We start from the raw sequence: 24,936 nt of genomic DNA on the forward strand, positions 1-24,936 counted from the left end.
AGGTTCGCCATCACGGACCTAGAGCTATAAATGTTTATAAACTTTTGATACGGTCATTCTAGTCCAGGAAATTAATCCTAAAATAATAATCCTTTTCAAAATGTTTATTAGAATTTTTCAAACACAGAGAATAAAATAGGATAGTATAATGAGTCCCCCTATATGCAAGGAATATTTATACAGAAGAAAAAAGCCATGAGTGAAAATGTTCACAGTTAAAAATTAAAAATAATCTATCGCCCTGGCCGGTTGGCTCAGCGGTAGAGCGTCGGCCTAGCGTGCGGAGGACCCGGGTTCGATTCCCGGCCAGGGCACACAGGAGAAGCGCCCATTTGCTTCTCCACCCCTCCGCCGCGCTTTCCTCTCTGTCTTTCTCTTCCCCTCCCGCAGCCAAGGCTCCATTGGAGCAAAGATGGCCCAGGCGCAGGGGATGGCTCTGTGGCCTCTGCCTCAGGCGCTAGAGTGGTCTGGTTGCAGCAGAGCATCACCCCCTGGTGGGCAGAGCATCACCCCCTGGTGGGCAGAGCATCGCCCCTGGTGGGCGTGCCGGGTGGATCCCGGTCGGGCGCACGCGGGAGTCTGTCTGACTGTCTCTCCCTGTTTCCAGCTTCAGAAAAATGAAAAAAAAATAAATAAATAAAAATTAAAATTAAAATAAAAAATAATCTAAATATGGAGAATGTGTAAATAAAGTGCGATTCATCTTAACATAGACTGTTATGTAGCAATTAAGATAATAAATATGGAAATCATGCAATTGTATAAGGGGTGATCTAATGTTAAGTGAAAAATCAGAATTCAAATATATCTACAGATGCGGACAATAGTTTAACAGCATATACTTCAACAAAGGTTGAAAAGAAATATGAAAAATGATTTGTTCTATTGGTGTGGGGGATGATGAATTCATTTTTTTTCTCCTTGAATATTATTGTTATATATTTTTTATAAAAATAAATGAAAGAAATATTCTAGACTCTACCCCTTGAATCAGTCTGTGCACGTGTGTATGTTGGGCACCTATGCTACGGGTAATGTGTTTGAAGGGTTGCATTAAGGCATGGCAGAGGGTAGGCACAGGACTCGGTCTGGGCCAGGGGCTGCTCCATAAGAGTCTCAAAGACTCAGGATGTTAGAGCTCCACGGGACTAGTCTAATACCTTCATTTTACAGCCAAGGGTCCTGAGGTCCAGAGAAGCTCAGTGACTTGCCCAGAATACCCAGCCAAAGCCTGGCTATTCCATATAACTGGGACTCCCACTGAACTAGCTTGCTGTTCTTGGCTCAGTCCCCTGCTTCAAGGTACCTTTGTTTTCTTGGAATTGGTAAGGAAGCAGCCAAATGGAGAGCGCTCTCCTGGTGCAGGCAGGGGATGAGCGTCCTGAACAGGGATTGCACAGAGACGCTGCCCTTTGATGCAAACCCCCATGTCACGGCTGTTTCCGCAGGACCCTGAGTGAGCTCAGCCAGACCCGCTCCTCCCAGCAGCGTGTGGGGCTGTCCAGGACTGTCCGACTTTACCCGGCCACCACAGCCAATGGCCAGCTGACTTCTAATGCCCTGCCCATAGGGCCAGGCCTTGCGAGAAGGGATGGTGCCCAGCAGGCAGCATATCTGGACCTCCAGTCATCCCCTTGGGGTAAGGATGCCCTGTCTCGGGGACCTAGAAGAGCAGGGCATCTAAATCTCTGATTTTCTTCTCCCCACGTTGTTTCTCTCCTTCACTCTCACTGAAGGGCTGAGTTGTCACCTGGTCTTCATGCTTTCAGCCAATCAACAAACAGTTGTCCAATACCTGCTCTGTGCCAGGCCCCAGGGGTCACAAACTAGCTGATTGGGACTTTGCCTCTTTGAGACCCTTGGGCTTTGATTGCTCCATTTCTGCCCCATCTGACACCTGTCCTGCCTTAAGTTCCTCACGTCCAGCTATGAACCTCAGCTCCCCGGCCCCAGTCCTCCCAACTCACCCTTCCTGCAAACCCCAAGCTTCCTGAACCAATCCGACCAGTCGCTTCCTTAGCACCTTTGACTGGGCCTCTGCTTCCCAGAGGAGAGAACCGGGGTCCCCGTGGATTCACAGCTTGGTCGTTGCCCAGCAATACTTTCCCGTCTGCCTGGACATACTCTCCGTTCTCAGAGCAGCTACTCCAACTGCTCCCACTCCTCCAGGTCCCATCCCTTCGGCACATGGACATGCCCACCACCCCCTGGAGAGCTCCTCCCTCCCTGCCCACCTGCCCCACCACAGCACACACTGCCCCCTTATCTCAATCCCTGCCCAAGCTGATTTCCTTTCTCTCTTTTCCATTGTAAACATTGAGGTGAAATTCACATAACATAGCATTACTTTTAAAGTGTACACATCAGTGGTTTTCCATATATTCACAGTTTGATGCAACTGCCACTATTATCTCATTCCAAAACATTGTCATCACTCAGAAAAAAAAAAAAACAAAACAAAAAACTTCATAACCACTAAGCCATCATTGCCTATTTCCCCTCCCCCGGCCTCTGACCTACCGATGGACTTTCTGCCTCGCTACACTTGCATATCCCGGCCGTTTCATATAAATGGAATCATACAGTGTGTGGCCTTTGTGCTTGGCTCTTTCAGTTACTGTAATGTCTTTGAGGTTTATGCATGTGGTAGCATGTGTCAGCACTTCATTCATTTTTATGGTTGATGACCTCCTTTCTCGTCATTTGAAGAGGCGGTGTCCTTCTTCTTGTCTAAGGCAGACACACCTCCTGTCTCGATCCCTCTGGAAAGCCCAGGCACACTGTCCTCCCCTGGCTCCCTCTGACCTCCCGGTTCACCCTGTCCCTGTCCCAACCCTCTCCTGGCCGCGTATATACTGGCTTACAGCTCTCTCTGTCTCTCACACACACAGTTATTTCTCCACTTTCCTCTGGCTGGCTCTCTCTCTCTTTTCTCCTATCACAGTCAAGCTTCTTGGACAGGTGGTCCACATGGACTATTTGCACTTTCCCTCCTCAGCCCTCTGCCTTCCAGCTTCCCTATCTGAGCTTCCCACAACCACTCTTAAGTGAAGCGACCTCAGTTCGCACTGCTGCACTGACTTCCCCACTGGGCCACCCTGCCTCCCCTCCTCCACCTGCACACTCAGCTGGGGGGCATTCAGCCCATGCCCCCCACATTGCCGCTTTGGTCTCATACTGAGATTTTTCAGTGACTTCCCACCACCAACCAACAAGAGTACTGATCCTTGTTCTGGTAACCAGCACCCCTCCCCCAGCTGTCTCTGGTTCTTTCAGGCTCCGTCTCCCTCCACCTCTTAGAAAGCTCTCCCCTCCGGCAGGTCTGAGCTGCATTCTGTCTGCCCTTCAGTTCAAAGCCCAACCGCACTGTGTGCAACCCAACTTTCTCTGAGCCCGTTTCCTTAGCTGTAAAATGGAAATATTAGGTTGGATGTAGGTTGGTTGCCAACAATCCACTGTTCTAACCTACAAAAATGTCAACTTCTAATGGTTCAACCTAAAATAATACTCAGCCTGACCTGTGATGGTGCAGTGGATAAAAGCATCAACCTGGAATGCTGAAGTCGCCAGTTTGAAACCCTGGGCTTGCCTGGTCAAGGCACATATGGGAGTTGATGTTTCCTTCTCCTCCCCACTCTCTCTCTCTCTCTCTCTAAAATAAATAAATATAATCTTAAAAAATTAAAATAATATTCAGTTAAAAGGGTTGAGATTTCATGTGTGTTAAGCATGAGCTTAGTTGGCTGCACATTGATGTCCTTCGATAAAGGTTGCTCTGTGAACTCCTCAAGGGGTTACCCTGCCCCAGCTATGGGACCTTGTGTCCAGTCGGTACTTAGCAAATGCCCTTGGAATGGATTCACCCCTGGTCCCGTGAGCCTTCCTAAGCAGCCTCCAGAGGCCACAGCTGTGCCTCTCAGCCCTGCCCCCTGGACCCAAGCCCTCTCTCTGCAGGACTGAACCTCACGGAAAAAATCAAGAAGATCAAGATCATCTTCACTCCGACCATCTGCAAGCAGACCTGTGCCCATGGGCACTGTGCCAACAGCTGTGAGCGTGGCGACACCACCACCCTGTACAGCCAGGGTGGTCATGGGCATGACCCCAAGTCTGGCTTCCGCATCTGTGAGTCCCTTCTGCCCTCAGACGACAGTTCTCGGCTGGCCCTGTCTCCCAGGTTATTGTGGGGTTGAGGAAAGGCTTGAAAGGGCTCTTTAAAACAGCAAGAATATGGGTTATTATCAACCCCTCTTCACTCCAGGCCTCCTGGAAAGTCCCTGCATTTCAGGCAATGCTGGGCTCACCTAGCCACGCAGATTTGGAGTTCTGCTCCCCTGCTTCTGTGTTGTCACCCACAAGCGACATGGTGGGCGCTGCTATGTTCTTCCACCTCCAGTCACCTTGAGGTCACTGTTGTAGATTTCTGCCAGATCCCCTGCCTGAATGGAGGCCGATGCATCGGCAGGGACGAGTGCTGGTGCCCCACCAACTCCACCGGGAAGTTCTGTCACTTGCCCGTCCCACAGCTGGACAGAGAGCTTGCAGGAAGGGGATCCCACCACAGGGCCCTGCTGGAGGGCCCGCTGAGGCAGTCCACCTTCACATTGCCGCTCTCCAACCAGCTGGGTGAGTACAGGGCTGGGGCTGTGGGCTGGGGGGAGGGGTGCACTAAGTGACCCCATAGAGTGGGGGCCACCCCGTAGGGTGGGTGCCAGCATGGTGGAGGAGGGAACAGCAAGCTGGCCCCAGGCCTTTCTTTTCAGGCAAACCTCCCTCCTTCTCCTCAGCCCTCAGTTCTCAGCTTTAGCCCTTTAGCGCCTAAACTGCTCCTTGCCCTTCCATCCGAATTCAGCAGTATACTTGCCCTTACCCCCTACTGGGTGCTATGCATGAGACAGAGAGTATAAGGACTGGGTCCTGCCTTCGAGGAACCCATGGACCTGGGCAATGGAGAAAGGCTGAACAGGAAAGAGAATAACATTATAAAGCACTTCATTTCCCCTGCCTTCCATTATTAGGTGCCAAGTAAAAGCACAAAAGTAGAGGAGGTCAGGGGATGGAGAACCCCCTAAGCCCAGAGTGATCAGGCAAGACTGCTTGGAGGAGGTGGACTTCTGTTAGACCTTAAACAATGGGTGGCCTTTGGTTAAGCGGAGGAGTAGGAGGGGTTCCCCAGGGAGAGACCGGTGTGAGTGAGGGCATGGAGGTGGGACCATGCAGGCTCAGCTGCGCTGGAGCCCAGGGATCCTACAGGATCCTGGAGAAGGGGCAATCAGGAAGGTAGTTTAGAAGTTGCTAACGAAGGTCCTTCATTGAGAGGCAGAGTGGAGGATTTGAGTGTCATCCTGTCCTCGCTGGGGACTTGTGCTGGGGTTTGAGTAGAGAGGGGAAAAATGAGGGAGAATTTGGAGGTGACACACACCCAGGGGCTCCCCTGGCCCAGGGCTGGTGGGCACTCTTCAGAGGGTGGGGCCCTGTTTCTCCAACTCTGACCCCAGCCCCTGTGCCCAGCCTCTGTGAACCCCTCCTTGGTGAAGGTGCACGTTCACCACCCGCCCGAGGCCTCCGTGCAGGTCCACCAGGTGGCTCGAGTGCGGGGGGAGGCCGAGGAGGCCCCGGAGGAGAACAGCGTGGAGACCAGACCCTCGCCCCGGCTTCCGGCCCGCCCCGGCCACAGCCACTGGAACGGCAACAGCATCCCCGCGCGGTCCGGACAGGCCCCTCGGCCGCTGCCCCCGGCGGCACCCAGACTTCAGGGGCTGCTGGGCCGGTGTTACCTGAGCGCTGTGAATGGCCAGGTGAGAAAGCAGCTCCTGCCTCAGCCCTGGAAGCGTCCAGAGAGCGAGCGTCACCCACTCTGCCCCTCCTCCTTCTCTCTCTCCTTGTTCTTGTGAATTGTGAGTGGCCGCAGGGACTTCCATTCCTCAGATGGGAAAACTCAAGCATAAAAGTGCCTGAGTGCAGAGAGGCGGGGCCTCCTTCCTGGGCTCCACCAGGTACCCGTCAATGCACACAGAAGAGGGACGGGGAGACTCCTCCTGGAGGGGCACCCGTGTCCTCCGGCCCCAGGAAACCTTGGGCTCTCCTGGAGATGAGTCTAGGACCCTCTGGTACAGGGACAATGGGGCTATAAGAACTAGCGAGAAAGAGTTTGGAATTCAGCTGAAATTAGGGACACAGATGTGAATTTAGCAAATGCAGGTTAAATCCCAAAACCTTGAACGTGCAGTGAGAGGCACTTTCCCCTCCCTCTCCAGAAGCGTCCACAGTCAGTGACGGAAAATCAGGTGAGCTTTTCTGAGTCCAGCCACCTAAGACGAGGGTGAAACCAAAACCAGGATGGTTTTTCTCGGGGTTGCACTTTCCTTAAATCCCTCTTGAGGTTAGGGAACTGGAGGAGGTGAGGAGTAGTAGCCAAGGGATAGGGTCGCTGAGTCCACCCTGGCCTCTCAGCTGGTGGTGTCCCTGAGCCTCGGCCATGCCCACAGGCACTCTGGATGACCCTGGAGTTTGACAGAGGAAAGCCCACCCTTTGGGACCCCCATCTGTGGGCTGGGACATGGAAGGAGGCAGTTTGCCAGTCTGCACAGAGAAGATCTTATCTCGCCCGGGCTGTGTCCCCACCCCTTAAGTTTAAGGTCTGGCTGAGTGGACTGGTTTCTCTGCTTCCTTCCGGGACATCAGCTGACTCTCCCACCCTCCCTTGGGTGGGAGTATCTTCTGGCAAGATTTGTGGGGAAAGGAGCTTTTGTCTCAGGCTTTCCTGGGACACCTCTGTGCACAGCAGGGGAAGAAAGGAGTGGTGATCCATGTCCATGGCCTTTTTTCCAGTGTGCCAACCCCCTGCTGGAGCTGACTACCCAAGAGGATTGCTGTGGCAGTGTGGGGGCCTTCTGGGGGGTGACCTTGTGTGCCCCATGCCTGCGCAGACCAGGTGAGTGCTGGGTGCCAGGATCCAGGGTTGAGTGGGAAGCTCTCCCAGGTCTCCCAGTGGCCTCTGCTCTACCCCCCACCCATTTCTCACCAGGGTCCCAGAGACCAGGTTGGCAAACTGGGCAGCCTTTCCAGATCTGCTCTGAGAGTGCTTCTGGCTGGTGGCCGAGGCTCCTGATGACCCAGACAGTTCAGACCCTCTGCTAGTGCAGCCTGGCCTGCCTGCTCTGTCTGATTGCCCGGGAGAGCTTCCTCCCTCTTGGCAGTTGTTCTTGCTCAGATTTTAGGGACCCCATTCCATGCTTGGCCCTCTTCTACTTCTCTGCCCCCTTCCATATACCCCCTGCCCAGGCACCAGGGACCCAGGGGTCTTGACTTGGTGATTCCGTGTTTCCCTCATTCTCTCCCTGGAGGGGCCCCCAGGCCTTCTCCTTACCCCCTGCTTTCTGCTTCCAGTTTTTGAATCAGGATTGGGTGTCTGTCCCAGAATGTCTTCAGCCTTGGATATGGAAAATGCAGTTCCCTGCCCTCTTTTGGGTGGTGGGAAAACCTAATATGTATTTATTCATATTTATTCATTCATTCACTCACTCAGCAAATACTTACCGGGTGCCTCGTGTGTGTGCCAAGCACCGAGAATTCAGGAGTAAGCAGAACGCTGCTCTCATAGGCATTGATCTTGCAGTCGGGAGGCTGTGATGAGGTGCCTGTGCCTTGAGTATGGCTCCTGCCCGCTCAGCCTGACTTCCCCTCCAGGCCTCACTCCTGGGCCTGGGCCTGCTGTGTATTCCTTATGCCTGTCAGCACCCGGCCCAGTGAACCGGCTCTGTGGGGAGCCTGGACTGCAGCCCAAAGGTGGGAGGGGCAGGGCTGTTCTTAACTTCAGACCCCGACTTTGGAGCAGTGACCATATTTTCCTAATTAAAAATAAGTGTGGATGGTGTCACAGTGTAATAGAATTTTTGGTGGAGCAGCAAAAAGTTGTTTTAAGCTTCCAGACTTGAATGTCCAGCACATACCAGGCATCAGTCCCAGCTCTGCCCACTGACCCCTCTGCTCCGTCTCTGATCTACAAAATGCAGACGACAGTAGTGCCAGCTTCGTAGGGCTGCAGTGGAGAGTAACTGGGATGATGCCTATGCTTAGTGTTAGGTCCATGAATGGTAGCTATTATATTAATATTATTATTGGATGGTATCTCTCCAAAAAGGGAACAGACCCACTGCCCAACCTGGAAGACTGTGTCAGACTGCTCAGCACCTCCCCCTACAGGCCAGGGATGTTTTTGCCACTTTTCTTTTTCCCTTGTTTTCCTTCCTTCTGGTCCCTCTGACCCTAAAGACTTCCATACCCCACATTCCATTCAGTCAACAACTATTTACATCAATGAAGCAAGTTTAAGGTGCCCCTAGTGTGGAGGCCCTGAACAGACAGTTGAGAATTAGATAAAAACAGTACCTCCTCTCTCCAAGCTTACAGTCTAGTGGGGGAAGGAGGATATAGACAGGTACTGGCCATCGAAGAGCTAGTGCAATGACTAGACAGTGCCCAACGCAGTGGGGACAGGCGGCAAAACTGGGAACAATGACAGGTCCTATAGCACCTTTGTGCAAATTAGAGAAAGGTCCTCCTTCCATTTGCTCAAAACAGCCTTTACAAATACACAAGTCTAGGATGCCAACGATCCCCTTACTGTGGTGCTTTTGTGCACTGCACAACCTGCACATCTATTCCCTGTGGGTAGGAAATCCTAGCTCAAACTGGTATATCAGGGAAAGCTTCTTAGAGGAGGTGACATTCAGGATGAGATCTAATGATTTATCAGCATAAGCCAGTCAAAGAAATAGGTAAATGCTTAATAAGCCAAGGAAATTGCACGTGCAGGTGAGACCAAGAGAGTGAGCAATGTTTCCTGGAGTACAGCACCCCCAAGGCAGAGCCTTCTTCCCCTCCCTGTCCCAGGTATCACCTCCCAACGCCTCCCCCCACTGCTCTGTTCAACACCTGCCCCCACCCTGCTGTGTTCAGCACACTCAGCAAGCAGGGGCACCAGGGTGCAGACCCTGGAATGTCAAGCATTCTAGCACACTAAAGAACATAACAACAAAAAGCAGGGCAACATAAACATTCCAAACACATTAAAGTGCAGCTGGGCATTATGTAGAGAAGGGACGAGAGATGAGAGCCTTGTTTGTGTTGACAGGGTGCCACACACCTAGCTGCGGCCAGTTGGGGGATGTTTCTTTAAGAAGGCGTGACAAACCAGCTACTGTGCAAGAGTGAGAGTGGGAAAGGCCAGCTACAGGGTGAGATTGGGAATGGTGGGCAAGACTTCTGCGTTCCAGAACATTCTCAACCCTGGTGGCTTTGTCCCTCTGAGCCTCTATTTTTCTGATAAAATAAGACTTTGCCCCTCAAGGAAGGACTTTGTCATCCCCAGAGAGGTGGTTTAGCGCAGTGGTCCCCAACCCCCAGGCCGCGGATTGGTACCGGTCCGTGGGCCATTTGGTACCGGTCCACAGAGAAAGAATAAATAACTTACATTATTTCCGTTTTATTTATATTTAAGTCTGAATGATGTTTTATTTTTAAAAAATGACCAGATTCCCTGTTGTATCTGTCTAAGACTCACTCTTGATGCTTATCTCGATCATGTAATACATTTATCCGTCCCACCCTAAAGGCCGGTCTGTGAAAATATTTTCTGACCTTAAACCGGTCCATGGCCCAAAAAAGGTTGGGGACCACTGGTCTAGCGAAATCAGGGGCGAGAGAAGTCATACAGCCAGCAGCCAGGGAGCTGTGTGACTTCATTTGTTTTCCTAAATCACCTTCGGCTTGTGAGGCTCTGTGTTGGACTGTTGAAGAAGGTCCCTACAGAATGCTGCTATTTCTGACATGGAAAAAGGACAGCCTTGAAGTTTCAGTTATGTGGCATAGACAAATTTCTTTTCTTCCAGAAAAATCCCTAGTGCCCTCTTTCTCAGGGAGCTGGCTCAGTCAACCCAGGTGAGCCTGTGGTCCCCTCTTCTCCTTCACTGACAGATGCAGCTGACCTTCCTGACACTGTGGGCCTTACCAAAGGTCCCCACTCAGAACTTCCGAAGTCCCCCAGCCAGGGTCGGAAGAGCACTCAAAGGCCACTTTGATTGAAGCCACATTTTTGTCTGAGAAAGACAGACATCTGGGTTGACTGGAAAGTTGGCTGCTGTTCCATCAGCCTTGGCACTGGCTGTGTCAACCCCCAGGCCCCTTTGCTGGGGCAGGCAGGGCTGGCACACAGCTCAAGGACTGCATTAGGGGCTCCAGCTGTTTGCCATGAGATCATCTTTCCATCCACCTGGCACGAGATGAGTTCACCTCAGACCCCGGGCCTTTCCCTGTGTCTCTGGGGAGAGCTGACTCTTGCTCTGCCCCTTCAAAGAATTCTGCAGCTTTGCCTCTTAAAAGCAAGGATGGCTACCAGTTTCTGAACTTTTACACCATGCTAGGCTCACCACCGGCATGATCACATTTAATGGTTACAACCACCTGCGAGTAAGGTGGTTGCTTTATTCCCATTTGACATATGAGGAGAATGAAGTTCAGAGAAGGCTGAGGGACTTGCCCATGGTCGCATAGTCAGAACAAGTGGCACCAAGGTTCGAATACCGCAGTGTGCCTGATTCTCAGCTGACCAAGATCTCCCTAATTATCCTGAGGAGGCCTGGGTCTGCCTGAAGACAACGAACATCAGGACCCTACACCATAATTCCACAGACAGGAGGATGCGTCCCAAGACTGTATTTCATGAGTTATGCATGCATGAAAGACAATGTCTCTCCAGTAGATTGAGGATGAATAAACAGGCAGGGCAGGAACCCGCAGCCCTGGCATAAGAGTTCACTGAGATGTACTGACAAATTGTTGCAGGAAGACGTGAGTAGGCTTGTTCCATGCAGTTCAGGAAGGCAAAAGCCAATATGTAGAAGTATCCAGTAAAAAGAGCCCAATGCAATACTGACTGCAAGGAACAGCTTATTAAAAACGGCAACTGTGACTTCTGGTCAAGGTGGCAGAGTAGGTAAATGCTACGCTCACCTCCTCCCATAACCACGGCAAAATTACAACTAAATTATAGAACAATCTTCTGGAGAGCCCTCTGAAGACTAGCTGAGTGGAACTCCTATAACAAGGACAAAAAGAAGAAGCCATGATGAGACTGAATTTTTATAAAATTGCGACTGCCCAGCCTGACCAGGCAGTGGTGCAGTGGATAGAGCATCAGACTGGGATGCGGAAGACCCAGGTTCAAAACCCTAAGGTCACTGGCTTGAGTGCGGGCTCATCTGGTTTGAGCATGAGCTCACCAGCTTGAGCGCAGGGTCGCTGGTTTGAGTGTGGGATCATAGACATGACCCCATGGTCTCTGGCTTGAGCCCAAAGGTCAATGGCTTGAAGCCTAAGGTCGCTGGCTTGGGCCCAAGGTTGCTGGATTGAGCAAGGGGTCACTTGCTCTGCTGTAACCCCCCACTCCCCCCTCAAAGCACATATGAGAAAGCAATCAATGAACAACAAAGGTGCCACAACAAAGAATTGATGCTTCTCATCTCTCTCCCTTCCTGTCTGTCTGTCCCTATCTGTCCCTCTCTCTGAGTCTCTCTAAAAAATAAATAAAAATAAAATTGCAACTGCCCAGTAATATAATGGGTTGTGCCCAGAAGTCCTGAGCTCCCCACCACAGGGAGTGTGCCTGCCGTAGTAGAAGGTTTGTAGAAGGAGTTGGGGAAGAAAATTAACTTTTGAGGAAATGGAGATTTATATATACATCTGAAAATTTATTTGAAACACGCAGTATAAAGAAAGCTTGGATTTGGCTTGGTTTTGTCGGGGCCCTGGCCCACAGGGAATGTGACAGGCACAGGTCTGTGATGCTACCCCCTGATGGAGGATGGACGTATATGAGGGTGATTTGGACATGAGGCCAGGTTGGAGCAGTGACATTATCATCACTGTCGTTGTTGTTCAAAACACTTCATAAGCACCAGGCACCATGCTAAGTGCTTCCTTATTTTGTTATATTCTAACAATATTTCTAAGAGTTTTGGGTGTTAACTATCTTTATTTTACAGATAAGGAACCTGGGCCTGAAAGCTCAGGTCTACACGACCCCAGGCCTCTGCTTCTAACTGCTTTCTAATCTGCCTCCTGTGCCACTTCTTGTGCCCCGGCATTTGCTAAACTAGACGACCTCAGCTTGGGAAACAGCTGTGCTGGGTGGGGTTCCTCTTCTCTGAGACTCTGGGGAACATGCCCAGTCTCCTGCCCTTAAAAAGGGATTTTCATAATTTTAGTTGTTGGGCTGAAAACAGTGTTTCTTTGGCTTAGGGATGTTCTGAGAACTTCTTCCAAGAAACTCACTCAAAGCATCCTGGGAATTATGCCTGGACTCATGTCAGCACCCTCCCTACACAAGTGTGGGTGTCCCTGACACGTGGCATCTCTGGCCGGGAGAGCTCCAGGAAGGGAGAGGGGGACGGGGGCTGCGTGGCACCTGTCTGAGCCAGGGTCTGAACAGACCCCTCTCCACCTCATTGTGGTGACTAAGATGCCCACGTCGGCTCTGATGCCTCCCCGAGGAAGCAGGCAGAGCCCACTTTGGAGGGAATTTCTACAGTTATTGGGAGGATCCATCAGGACTTCACCAAGGAGGAAAGTCTGGAATAATGAGTATGATGAAAATTGCCAACATGTGACAAGCATTGTGCTCAGAGTTTTACATGCTTGTTCAGTGTTCACAATAACCACCGGAGGACGGAACTGTCATCCCCATTTTACTAATTTAAAAAGTCTGAGGCTCAGAGAGGTTGAGTAACTTGCCCAAGTCTCTACAGCTAGTGAGAGGCAGCAGGCCAGCTAACTATCCTTGAGATTGTGAGGAAGGAAGGAAGGAAGGAAGGAAGGAAGGAAGGAAGGAAGGAAGGAAGGAAGGAAAGAAGGAGGAAAGAAAGACTTGAGGGGCACTAGAGGCTGTGGCAAGCATCATGCTAGCTTCAGACTGCCATTGATTGTTTCAATCAAGTTAATTTTTACAACACGGGAACTGAATTTCTGTTGCCACTTCTATAGTTGAGAAAAATTAAGACCAAAAGAATTTAAGAAATGTGTCCCAGGTCACACAGCTCTGCAGACTGGAGCCAGGAATTAGATATCAGCCTGGCTGCCCCAGCACCCACACTTTCACCTTCTCTGGAAAGTAGAAGTTTCTCTCCAGCTCATCTGCCTGAGGTTTGCAAATTGGGGGTTCAGCTCCAGCCTGCCATGTGCCCTGCACATTGAGCTCAGCCTCATCTGCAGTGTGAGTGTGTGTGTTCTCTGGGCAGAGGGTGTGTGGCGGGGGACCCTCCACATCTTCCTGCTGCAGCCATCTGTCATCACAGGCTGAGTTCGGCATCGCTTGTAAACAGCCCTGTGGCCAGACTGATGTCTCCACCTCCTCTTCCCTGAGCTCTGTCATCAGGTCAGGGCCAAAACTGTTTCCAGCAATTAGTTTGCTCTTGTTGAGGCGTTCCTGGGATTCCCAGCAGCCGAGGCGGGGAATTAGCAGGGCAGGGGCTGCCTGCAGCCAGGGGCCCTCTGCTTCCTTCCCGGAGTTGCCCCAGCCAAGGTGCAGCAATAAATGACAAGGCCCAGGTCAGAGGCCAGAGACCTGAGTTCCAGACCCTCCCAGCCCAGGCTTTCTTACTCGTTTGCGATTCATGGGCATTTTGTAGTGTTCGGGTTGATCCCAGCTGATCTCTCAGGAGCTGCTTTAGCTTCTTTGAGTCTAAGAGTCCCAATTGCAAGGTCACTTGGAGCTTCCAAGTATCTCCTTGAAGCACCTGTGGAAATTACAGCTTAGCAGCCACTCTCTCTCCCTCCAGATCTTACAAATCCTCTACTCTTTGATCCCCGAGCCGGTTGCAAGGCCATGAGGGGTAGTACAGGTTCGTCACCATTTCCTTTATTGATTCTGCATGGCACTTTGATTACGTGCATTGTGGAACATTTACCCAGTATCTAATTAGTTCGTCTGAACTCCTCTGGGTATCCTTGTCTTTTTCTTTATTCCCATTCACTCTCCTAATCTCTTGTAAAGAAGAAAAGGGGAGAGAAGTTGAGCGGGACAGGGGAAAGGGAAGGTTCCCAGAAAGGGCGATGCTCTTCCTGCGGGCAGGTGTCTCCCTATGACCTCAGGACCCTGGGGTTCTCATCTTAGACATCTCCTAAGGCTCGCTATGAACTCAACCATTTATTTATTTGGAGGCAGTAGAGAGAAATGGTTCAGACTCTATCCTCTGGAGGCAAATGCCTGGGGTCGCAATCTCATCTCCAACCACCTGCTGAGAGACCTTAGGCATGTTTCCTAAACACTCTGTGTCTCAGTTTGCTCACCTGTAAAATGGGGATAATCTTAGTAACTACCTTCAAGGGCTATGAGGATTAAATAAATTAATCTGTGTATAGCTTTCACAATAGGGTGTGGCCCATAGTGAGTTTTGTTTTAGTGTGTGCTGTTATTATTCATTCCACTTTGACTGTCTACACTGTTCCAAGTGCTATGCTTGGCTCTAGAGACATAGCAACAATGAAGAAGACCTGTGGTCTTCCATAAGGTCCTTGCCCTCATGGAGCTTATGCTGTATCAGGGGAGATAGGCAAGCAAACAGCCTGTCATGGTAAGTGCTATGACAAGGGAAGGCCTGCGCGTGTTGGGAGCACTCAAGAGGCGTGCCTGGCTTGGGTGCCGGGGTGGTGACACCTAACTTTCCCCGTCGCTATGAATCACACAGCTCAAGTGCTTTTAGGCTGGAGCCTAGTCCCCATGGAGGTACAGCATACAAATCCTGAGCAAGACCTTCCACAGCAGGAACAAATTTTCATCCTTTTAACCTTAAAAAATTGAGCTTTACTAATTTATGTCCTCATGTGATCCATGTATCAGACTGTCACCTGTCATGTTTGGCATACAAAGTGCAGGGAAGAGTGGGGTTCCAAGGAAAGATGGCGCCTCTCGTGTTTGTTGGGTGTCCCACAACATACAACATGTAACAATGCCTGGCTTATGGGGTTTTTCAGTTATGTATATGTATAGTTTTAACCAAAGCAACCATCACCAAGGGGAGAAGCAACTCTTTAAAATCCCTGCAAAGAAATAGAATTTAAAATCATACTCATAACATAATTGCAAGTAATCATTTAAAAATGCAAGCTAGCCTGAACAGGTGGTGGCACCGTGGATAGAGTGTTGGCCTGGAACACTGAGGACCAAGGTTCGAAACCCTGAGGTTGCCAGTTTGAGTGTGGGCTCATGAGCTTGAGCATGGGGTTGCTGGCTTGAGCATGAGATCATAGATATAACCCCCATGGTCGCTAGCTTGAGCCCAAAGGTCACTGGATTGAGTCCAAGGTTGCTGGCTTGAGCAAAAGGTCACTGGCTTGGCTGGAGCCCACTGATTATGGCACATATGAGAAAGTAATCAATGAACAACTAAAGTGCCACAACAAATAATTGATGATGCTTCTCATCTTTCTCCCTGTCTATCTGTTCCTGTCTGTCCTCTTTCTCTCTCTCTCTCTCTCACTAAAAATAAATAAATAAATAAACAAACAAACAAACAACAAAGTTAACACTTGTCTCCTACCATTAATCAGCCATAGTCCAAGGTGAAAATAATGATGACCTCTCAGATGTGACCCAAAGTGAAGCCCAGGATCCAAATGATCACGAAAGCCACACGAATTATATTTTACATGTGCTATTAATAATAAACTTTGCCTTAAGTGCCTAAGGTGCCCAGAGATAGCAGCTAATGACAGAGTCAAAGCTGTATTGATTAAAAAAAATTTAGAAACATCAAGACACAAACTTTGCTGTACTGGATTTCTAACGTCTTTTTGTACTTGCAAGACTGTATTTCAACAATAAAATATATTTTTGTAGAACTCTATTTTTGTAAGCCAAAGAAAGGGTGAACCAGAGGGCATGTATTCTCAATGGTAAATGACTTCTAGAATAAAATAAGCGTTACTAAACAGCTGTGGAAGTTCATCCGCCGATGCCACGACCAGCAATGGCACTGGAGAGCACTGGAGGCGCAGTTCCCTCGCCGAAGCCCTCGTGGGCAAGCTGTGGCCGCAAAGGAGCCAATGGAAGAAAAAGACCAACTGCAACAGGAGGTCACATGCAGTTAACTTTACAAAATGACACCTTTAAAAGTGTGACAGTATCTTTATGGAGCTTTGTGTTGAAATAGTGTCTTTGAAAACCCCTTGAATGCTCTGAGAATTGCTGGCTATGCCCTTCTTGGTAGAGGAATTGTCAAACTTGAAGAGGAGCTATTCTTTTTTAAAGAAGAGATGGGTGTTCCACATTTGCTGCCCTTTTCTGTGATGACAGGAGGCTGTCAGTAGTACGCTACCTGCTAGAGCTTTTCCACAAGGTTGACATACGAGTTTGTCCCTCCAAAGTAACAGAGATATTTCCCTGGTTTTCTTTCATGTAGATAGTTTTCCATTTCTCTGAAAAGTAAAGGGAATTGTTGTGAAATCAAGGCAGGAGATGTACCAGCACTGACATCCTGAGAATTATTTCCTCATTATGAGATGCTGCAAACCATCTCCATTTGTGCACTTGGAAACTGGAATTTTCTAGCTTAGAATCGGTAAGAACAACTAATCGCTGCCCCCCCATGGGAAAGTGGAAATTTACAAGCTTGATTTCAACAGCATCCCATGGTTGGTGAATGTGAGTGAAAAATAAATGTCCTGGCTTTATAAGTGCAATGACTGATGAGTTTCCTCCCTCTTGATCTAGGAAACTGTCAGCTACGGCAGCATCAAAACCGAGTATCCAAATAGACTGACCTTAGCCAGGGTGTGAATTGTTGTATCAGATGTTTAAAAACCAATAAAGCAACTGTAGTTACGTAAGAGGTAACCATTAAGAGAAACTGGGTGATGGACACTCGGGTACTATTTTCTGCAACTTCTGGCACATCTATAACTAAATTTTTTTTAAAAAAGTAATAAAATATGTTCAATCCTGTCTGATATCGTATTACATTGATACAGTATAAAATATACTCTACAATATATATAAATATATACTACTCTTATAATATTATAATTATATACAAGATATAGTTACTTAGTATCATTTTTATTAGGAGCAAGGTGGACTTTGAGTAGCCTGGTTGGAGTCAGAGAGAGGATTTCAGCCAAGAGGGCATAGCTGCCCAAGGTGATGGCTTGGGGAGAAGGGCCTCACAGCTGCAGAGTGGGCTGGCCATCCAGACGGCCCCCTACTTCCCAGCATGGGTGACAGAGGAGCTCGAGGGCTCTCACTGAGACCTGTCCCTATTTTTATTCCTCAGACTCCCCAGTGATTGAAAATGGCCAGCTGGAGTGTCCCCAGGGGTACAGGAGACTAAACCTCACTCACTGCCAAGGTAAGGATGACCTCGGCCAAGGCTGGACTTGGGGAAGGGAAGTGACGGACACCCCCACCCTCCCCGCATCATTGGTGATGCTGCCTGCGTGGTCTCCACTGGGCCCCTCTATGCCCCAGCTTGGGGGAGCTCTGGGGGTTGCTGGTTCCGGAAGCCTGAGGAGGTCAGGGCACAGTGACAGTGAGCTGAGGAAGGACCTGGTGGCTGAGCTCTTCCCGGCCTCCCCATCTCCACCCGCCCCTTCCCGGACCAGGGCCAGGTGCCTCTGTAGGAATGTGTGATGCCGTGTCTGAAGTACCACCCCGTTTCCCGCATATCCGCTCACCTCCTGGGGCTGATCTCCCTGGAATGGGAGACTTTTGACTCTAGGCTGGGAGATCGAGGCAGCCTGAGTCAGTGCGGACCTCTGGACTTTACCCACCAAGCACCTTCAGCTGTCCCCCCACCCCCACACCCGCCACCACCTCAGCCCACAGCCAGGAGCAGGAGAGCGGAGGGCACAGGGGAAGAAGGGGGGACCATAGAGCACAAACCCTGGCCTTGCTGGCCTGGCTGACAGGCTCTGTAAGGCCAGCCAAGGACCAGGGTGCTCTGGATGAGAAAGCCCCCAAAGGGCAAGGCCCAGGGGCACTTTGAGACAGCGGGTGGGAGGTGGGGCTCAGTTATGGCTTTGTCACTACAGGGAATCCCAGTGGGGGTGGGGGTGAGACCAGAATGGCTGAGGGTTCAGAGGGCTCACCGAGGTGGCAGCAGCTGCCTTCGGTGGCTCAGGCTCTGAGTGAGGAGCCTCTGCCGGCTGCAGGCCTGGTGAGAGGTTGATACGAGTGGGGCCTGTCAGCCAGAGGGGCTTCTGAGGCTGCAGAAGTCAGTGAGGAACTGAGGCGGCTTCCGCCTCGGAAAGCTTTGAGAACTGGACGTACTGCTGTCTGTGTGGCTACTTGGGGTGAAGCTGGGTTAGAAACAGGGGATAGACCTAGATGGCCTCCGAGGAAGCCCTGGGGTGGCTGGGCTCTGCGCCTGTGGGGAGCCAGGCTCCACGGAGGACTTCTGGCCTGTGGATAAGAAAAGGTGCTTGGACCAGCAAAAGGGCAGCCTCAGGGGCCATGTGCTGAGGGCCTAGCAGACAGCGGTAATGCAGAGATGTCTAGTTTTGCCCTGAAGGGTTTGGTAAGGCTGCTCATAGCTAAACTGCCTCCGGTGGCCTTTCCTCCTGGCAGATTTCCCAGCCTGGAGGTTAAAGTAGTTTCCAGAATCTCAAATGGGCTCTGTCTTCTATCCACTGAGCCCCCAAGATACAGGACGCCAAGGGCCCTCCCCAGAGGGCCCTGCCCCCGAAACCAACCCTTCACGTGTCTGTAGCCAGGTGTCCACGTCTGCAAAGGGACCCACGCAACTCTGCATCTGTTTGTGCCCACCTCCCCCTCTCTCCATCCTTCTCTTCTACATCCACAGAGTAATGTGGGGGTGCTGTGAGCTGCATACACTGTGCAGGTGCTAGTACACAGGGCCGGGTAAGGCATGGCTGCTGCCCCAGATGAAGACAGACACCTAAATAATTGCACACAATGGTAGCAGTGCTCGGGACAGAGAGAAGACGGGGTGCTATGGGACCACATGCTGGGGGCCTTCCCAGGCTGGAGAATCCAGGAAGTCTTCAAGGGATACCTGGCTTAGACTTAAAGAATGTGGCGAGTTGGCCAGCTAAGGGGAGAGGACATTCCAGGCACTGGGAACAGCGTGAGCGAAGGAGTAGTTTGGGCTGACTGGGAGTCCAGGCCTGGGTACACACAGGAGAGAACTCAGGCACCCCAGGCTCTCATCGGAGCCTCCCGATCGCCCACAGGCTTTGGAGAAACACGGTGGAGGGCCTTGGCTACCATGTCAGGGGAAGGGGCTGCCTCTGGGGGCGAGAGGGGGCCTGGAGGCTTCTCAAGCTCAGGGGAAGTGAGTCAGATTGTTGTTCAGATGTACCGCTCTGGCCACAGTCCGGAGGCACATGGACCAGTTTCCCTTCTCAGCTCTCCTTCCCAGTAGGGAGTCCTGACGAGAAGTTGGGTCATCTTTCAAGCCCTTTCTTCCTGTGCTCAGTGCCAAATTCCCCAAAGCCCGTGGTGAGCAGCCAGCTCTGATGAGGCCGGGCTGCCCTGTGTCACCTCCTGGCCTCAGAGGTGGGTGGCCCTCACAGATCTTCCTGCTTGCCATTGTTGCTGCCACCCCGAGCCACAACGGGACCCTCAGCAAGAGGGGCCCTGACTTCTCGGAGCTCGGAGTGTGAGAGTTGGGGCCTCCTCGTGGCAGGAAGAAGCTGTGGTGTGACACACTTTTGAGATCCCGGAGGGAGCTAAGGGGGCTCTCTTGGTGGAACAGCAGCTGGAGCAGCCACTGGTGGCAGGGCATGATGAGGCCTGCCTGAGGCTGGGGTGCTCGAAGGCCCTGGAGACGGGCCCTCCTAGCCCTCAGCCTCCCAGTGCCTGCCTCTTCTTCCTTATCGGGCCCCTCCATCCTGCCGCTCGCTGCGCACATGTCCCCAGTCCGGGGGTCCTGCAGAGACGACTCGGGCTCTCTCAAGGAAAGCTGAATAAGAGCGTCTGGGAATTCCTCTCTCTGCCCTTCAACTCCAGCTGTCCCCCTTATCTGCTCCCCCTGTTTGCATCCCAGCGTGTCACTTTCTAGCTGAGTGACTTTGAGCAAGTCACCCCTGGAGCCTCAGTTTTCCCACCTAGAAAATAAGGTCATGTGGACCTACTGAATAAAATTGTTTGTGAAAATTAAATGAAACATCACATGTAAAGTACCTAGCATGCCATTAGGCACTCAGTAAACATTGGCTTTTGATGTTATTATGATCATTATTACCAGTCACAGGACCAAGAGATCTGCCATTTTTATCTTATTTTGTCCTCCTGTTCAAGACTCTGGTAGTTACTCTTAGTATCCCCATTTTACAGATGAGGACATTGAGGTACAGAGAGTGGGATCAACTTAACAAATAGCAGCTCTCTCATTGTTGTCCTTTAATTTGGAGAAAGTGTTTGAAGATCTCTGCCCCAGCCCTTCTCCTCCACCAGGCCTCAGTGCGGCGGGTACATGGTCATCTCCTTTAACTCTGCAGATATCAACGAGTGCTTGACCCTGGGCCTGTGCAAGGACTCAGAGTGCGTGAACACCAGGGGTAGCTACCTGTGCACCTGCAGGCCTGGCCTCATGCTGGATCCATCGAGGAGCCGCTGTGTGTGTGAGTGCTGGTGAGGAGCAGGGGTGGGGAACACTGGGAAGCAAGCTGGGACTCTCAGGGTCCATGGGCCAGGTCTGGGGCAGAAATTTCCCCCAGACCCTATCCCAGGGCCCAGTGTCTGCTACTCAACCTGGAATTGGGCCCAGAGTACACAAATGGTTCTGTCCCCTGCTGGGACAGACAACTGCTACTTCACCTTGGGCTTTAGGCATTTCTTTGGGGACTTTGCAGTTTGGGATTTTCTACTCTCATTTTTTTTTCTCTAAGTATTTCTGTCCTGTCTGTGGCCCCGTTTACTGTGGGGGGATATGTGTTGCCTCTGCTCTAACTGCTGGCTGAGCGGCAGCTGCCTCTTCCAGCAGCTGAGCTTAGCAGCCTGCTCACTTAGCTGCAGGCCTTTCTGAAAGGGGCCCGACTATAGCATGAATACCACGGCGGCCCAGCCCCGGCCTTTCCGTAATCCTCTGGGCCCTTGTGGTTCTGCGTCACATACAGACGTGATCACATACGTGCGTGAGTCTTATTAGCTTTGTGCCCGTGTGTGTGCATGTGCGTGCACAGCCAGGCAGCTGTTTCCAGTGACCTCTGTGGTTTCCCGCTGGGACAGGCCCAGGCTGACAGCTCCCAGAAGGCAGAGCTGACGCCAAGGCCCGGACGGGGCTTTCCTGGGGCAGGGAGGCCTGACCAGAGCTGAATGAAGCCAGTCCTGACTGGCCTTTGCCCAGTGACAGCCCAGATTAGGCCGGCTACCCCTGCTCAGCAGAGCTCCCTGTGGCCACTAAAGCCCTCGGTCTGCCAACCGCCAGGCGCTAGGTCTGAGGTGGCCACAAAATGAGCACGACTCCAGCACCATCCAGAGGGAGCACCCCATGTGGAGGGAGGACCCAACCCAGTGTGTGTCTCCAGAGAGAGGAGATAGTAAAAGTCTTAAGAGGGGTCACCGAGAGAGTGAGGGGGCCCAGGGTGGGAAGGACATGTCAGGCTGCTCTCAGGAAGACCTCATGGTGACAGAGATATGTAATCAAGGCCTTGATTCTCCCCATCCCACCCCCACTTAAGATTCCTTCACTAGGCAGGTGTGTTTAATGTCTGAGGTGACATATTTATTAGTGCCAGAAAGAGATACTTAATACAGGGAAGCAGAGGTGGCCCTTGGGTGTTCTTTTTTTCCTCCTTCCTTAGTATTTTCTTTCCCTCCCTCCAGCCTCCCCTGATGATTCATCTCCCTGGAGGTGGGAGGGGAAAGCACTACGTTTCTCTCCCCTTCGTTTCGGAGCTTTGCCCTCCTTCCTGTTACCTGACCAGGGCTAGAAGACCAGCTACAAGGGTGCCTGCCCTGGGCTGGGCAAGCCTCTTGACATTCCCAGCTGTGTCACCTCGCCCTGGGGCTCCAAGGGGCCACATTCTTCCCTACAGTATCCCAAGGGCAGTGGCTGCTGGAGGCAGAGATTGAACCTGAAGACCCAGGTTCACGGCCCCTGGCTGATAGCTGACCTGTGTATAGCATATGACCTTTGACAAGGCCCTTTCTCATATATCACTGTGGAGAAGATTTACATGTCAGTAGTCTTTGGGTTGCAAGTGACAGAAACCCAACTCAAACCACTGCAAGCAAAAACATTTCCTTGGTATTACCTGTGCCAGGCAGGGGGCATTTCTCACACTTGCTGCCCCATGCTTTGGGGCAAATATTTAGGATGTCTCTTGCTCTCTTTCCTTGGTGTTGATTTCTTGTTCCTTCAAAGGTACCCCCCAGACATTCCAGGTCTACATCCTCCCAGCCTTACAAACTCAACAACAACAAAAATCAGAAAATAAAAACCCCTCTTTTCCAATAATCCAGGAAAGTCCCAAAACTTTGGGACTTTATTTAGCCCAATATCATCATTGGGCTACTTATCAAGTGTCCATCCGTATTCAATCACTGTGACCAGAGATATGGACTACCCTCCTTCAACCAGGAAGTGGGGGACCAAGACTGGGGGCAGGGGTGGATCTTACCAGAAAACCGGGATGCTGTTACCAGAATACAAGGGACAGGCAGAGATACAGGCACCAACGCCCATGGGATTTTCATCACCACCCTATTTCACACACAAAGGAGATAAGGCCTGGGAGGTCATGGAGCAGGGAGTTGAACTTGGGCTGCTGAGTCCTGACCAGGACTCCCCAGAGTCACCAGTTCCTCAATGTTGAGTGTGGCCCTCTTACCCCACCGCTCACCCTCCTCTGGCCCTCTGAAGATTTCAGTCTCTTTCAATGAGCCATGGCCTCCTCATCTTCTGCTGAGGTAATCTATAAGAAAATAATCTGTAATATTTACTGTCAAAGTGCAAGCAAGGGGACACTGGCAGTGGCATTGTTATTACATTATATTTATATATATATCGAAACCAGCCTAGTTCACACTCACTGTGGTCCACTGGCTTCTGATCCATGAATCTGGCCATCCATCCATCCAATCAGCATGTACCGGGCATCGGCCTTTATCAGACGCTGTGCGGAGTCCCTGGGGTACAGAGATGACAGGTCCCTGTCCTGAAAGTTCCCCATCAGGCCTTTCGTTCTCACCTTGTCTCATTTCCCCAAGGAGACTGTGGCCCTCAGAGCCCACTGCTCCCCACTAGGCCCAGACCCGTGATGGGCTTTGGTAAACACGTGTATCTCACTCAGCACGTGGAGACAAGCAGGTGCATCCCCATTTCCTGCTCTCAGGTTCTCCGTGGGGGTGGGAGTCCGGTCCCCTCAAACATGTAATGTGAGTAGGTGCTGATGCATTCCACTCAACTGATCCTCCTAATATTGTCACGAGCATTTTCAGGGCCCCAAACTTCCAGACTGTGACACAGGCCCGGCCAATCCGAGTGCACGCGCCCGGCCACACCACCCTCTGCTCCCTCGCCTGCGCTTTCCCTCCCCCCGGCCGCCCACCCACAACCCCCTGTGTCTGTTGCAGCGGACAAGGCTGTCTCCATGCAGCAGGGACTGTGCTATCGGTCACTGGGGCCCGGCACCTGCGCCCTGCCTCTGATCCAGAAGATCACCAAGCAGATATGCTGCTGCAGCCGAGTGGGCAAAGCATGGGGCAGCAAGTGTGAGAAATGCCCCCTGCCTGGCACAGGTAACCCCCCGTCTGCCTCTCAGCTCTGGCCACTAAGGGGCTTCCTCTAACCCAGTGCTGTTTTCCCTCACCTGAACTTAACCTCAAGCCAAAGACCCTGATCTTCCTTCCTGCTCAACTCCTTAACCCAACCTGGGGTCCCTTCCTCCTTGCTGCCACAGTAGCCTAGACCCAAAAGGGAGGGAAGGGCGGGCCCTGCTTCTCTCAGCGTGTCCTCTGACCACTGCACTTGCAGAGGCCTTCAGGGAGATCTGCCCTGCCGGCCACGGCTATACCTACTCGAGCTCGGACATCCGCCTGACCATGAGGAAAGCCGAGGAGGAGGAGCTGGCCAGGCCCTCGAGGGAGCAAGGGCAGAAGAGCGATGGGACCCTGCCCAGGCCAGCCGAGAAGCAGCCACTCCGGGAGGCCACCAGCACCTGGCTGGAGGCTGAGACCATCCCTGACACAGGTTTCTGGGCTGGGGGAAACGCCCAAGAGATTCCCCTTCCCCTTGGATTACAATACCTCAAAGGGCCATTGGGATTTTATCCTGGATGCATGGCATCTCGTCTCTGGAGCCTTAGGGAAGGGGGTTTGGAGCACAACACCCAGCCCTGGGAACCTGCTCTGCTGGCCATGACATGGCAGGAAGGCCTCACCCGCTTCCTCTCCCATGTGGGGTCAAAGGTGCCCACGTCCCAGGGAGTCGCTGGTGGAGGTGGGGGAGGTCAGCAGCTCCCGCCCCAGCTGACCATGCCTGTCTGCCCCCTGCCCCATGCCGTGCAGCCTCTGAGGCTGGTGCTTGCCGCGAAGCCTGGGGCGCTGGCAGGTGGATCCTGGGGGGTCTGGGTGCTCCGGATCTCCAGTGCTGGCCTCAGAGTCAGAGCACTAACTCCAGCTCAACTGCCGCAGGCCCAGGAGGCATGTGGCTGGGAGCAGACTGGGCTCGAGGCCCCCTGGCAGGTGCCCTGGGAAACCAGGCAGGAGGCATGCCCGGTTACTGGTGACACAGAGTGCGGAGGCCAAGGGCGTACGAGAACCGGGAGAACTAGGTGATGGCCGTGATTGCTCCAGGACTCTGGGACAGACAGATAGGGAAGTCAGGACAGAGCCCTAGTTGTCATGGGAACTGGACACCGGCCAAGCCAGGAGCAAGCCCTCTCCTTCCCAGAACTGTTCCCCTCGGGCCTGGCCCA

At 51.8% G+C, this 24,936-nt stretch overlaps 1 protein-coding gene across 2 annotated transcripts in view; it reads left to right on the top strand.

The window, feature by feature from the left end:
- LTBP2 (latent transforming growth factor beta binding protein 2) overlaps positions 1–24,936 on the top strand; it is a 100,575-nt gene that overhangs the window by 44,380 nt on the left and 31,259 nt on the right. For both annotated transcript variants that reach the window (XM_066277658.1, XM_066277659.1), the window contains exons 4-12: positions 1,449–1,639; positions 3,955–4,125; positions 4,420–4,626; positions 5,512–5,798; positions 6,832–6,934; positions 17,328–17,402; positions 20,515–20,637; positions 23,594–23,758; positions 23,994–24,209. In XM_066277658.1, coding sequence (XP_066133755.1) covers positions 1,449–1,639; positions 3,955–4,125; positions 4,420–4,626; positions 5,512–5,798; positions 6,832–6,934; positions 17,328–17,402; positions 20,515–20,637; positions 23,594–23,758; positions 23,994–24,209 — 1,538 coding nt within the window. The remainder of the gene's footprint in view (positions 1–1,448; positions 1,640–3,954; positions 4,126–4,419; positions 4,627–5,511; positions 5,799–6,831; positions 6,935–17,327; positions 17,403–20,514; positions 20,638–23,593; positions 23,759–23,993; positions 24,210–24,936) is intronic.

The sequence above is a fragment of the Saccopteryx bilineata genome, chromosome 4 (genome assembly GCF_036850765.1).
Source record: "Saccopteryx bilineata isolate mSacBil1 chromosome 4, mSacBil1_pri_phased_curated, whole genome shotgun sequence".
NCBI lineage: Eukaryota > Metazoa > Chordata > Mammalia > Chiroptera > Emballonuridae > Saccopteryx > Saccopteryx bilineata.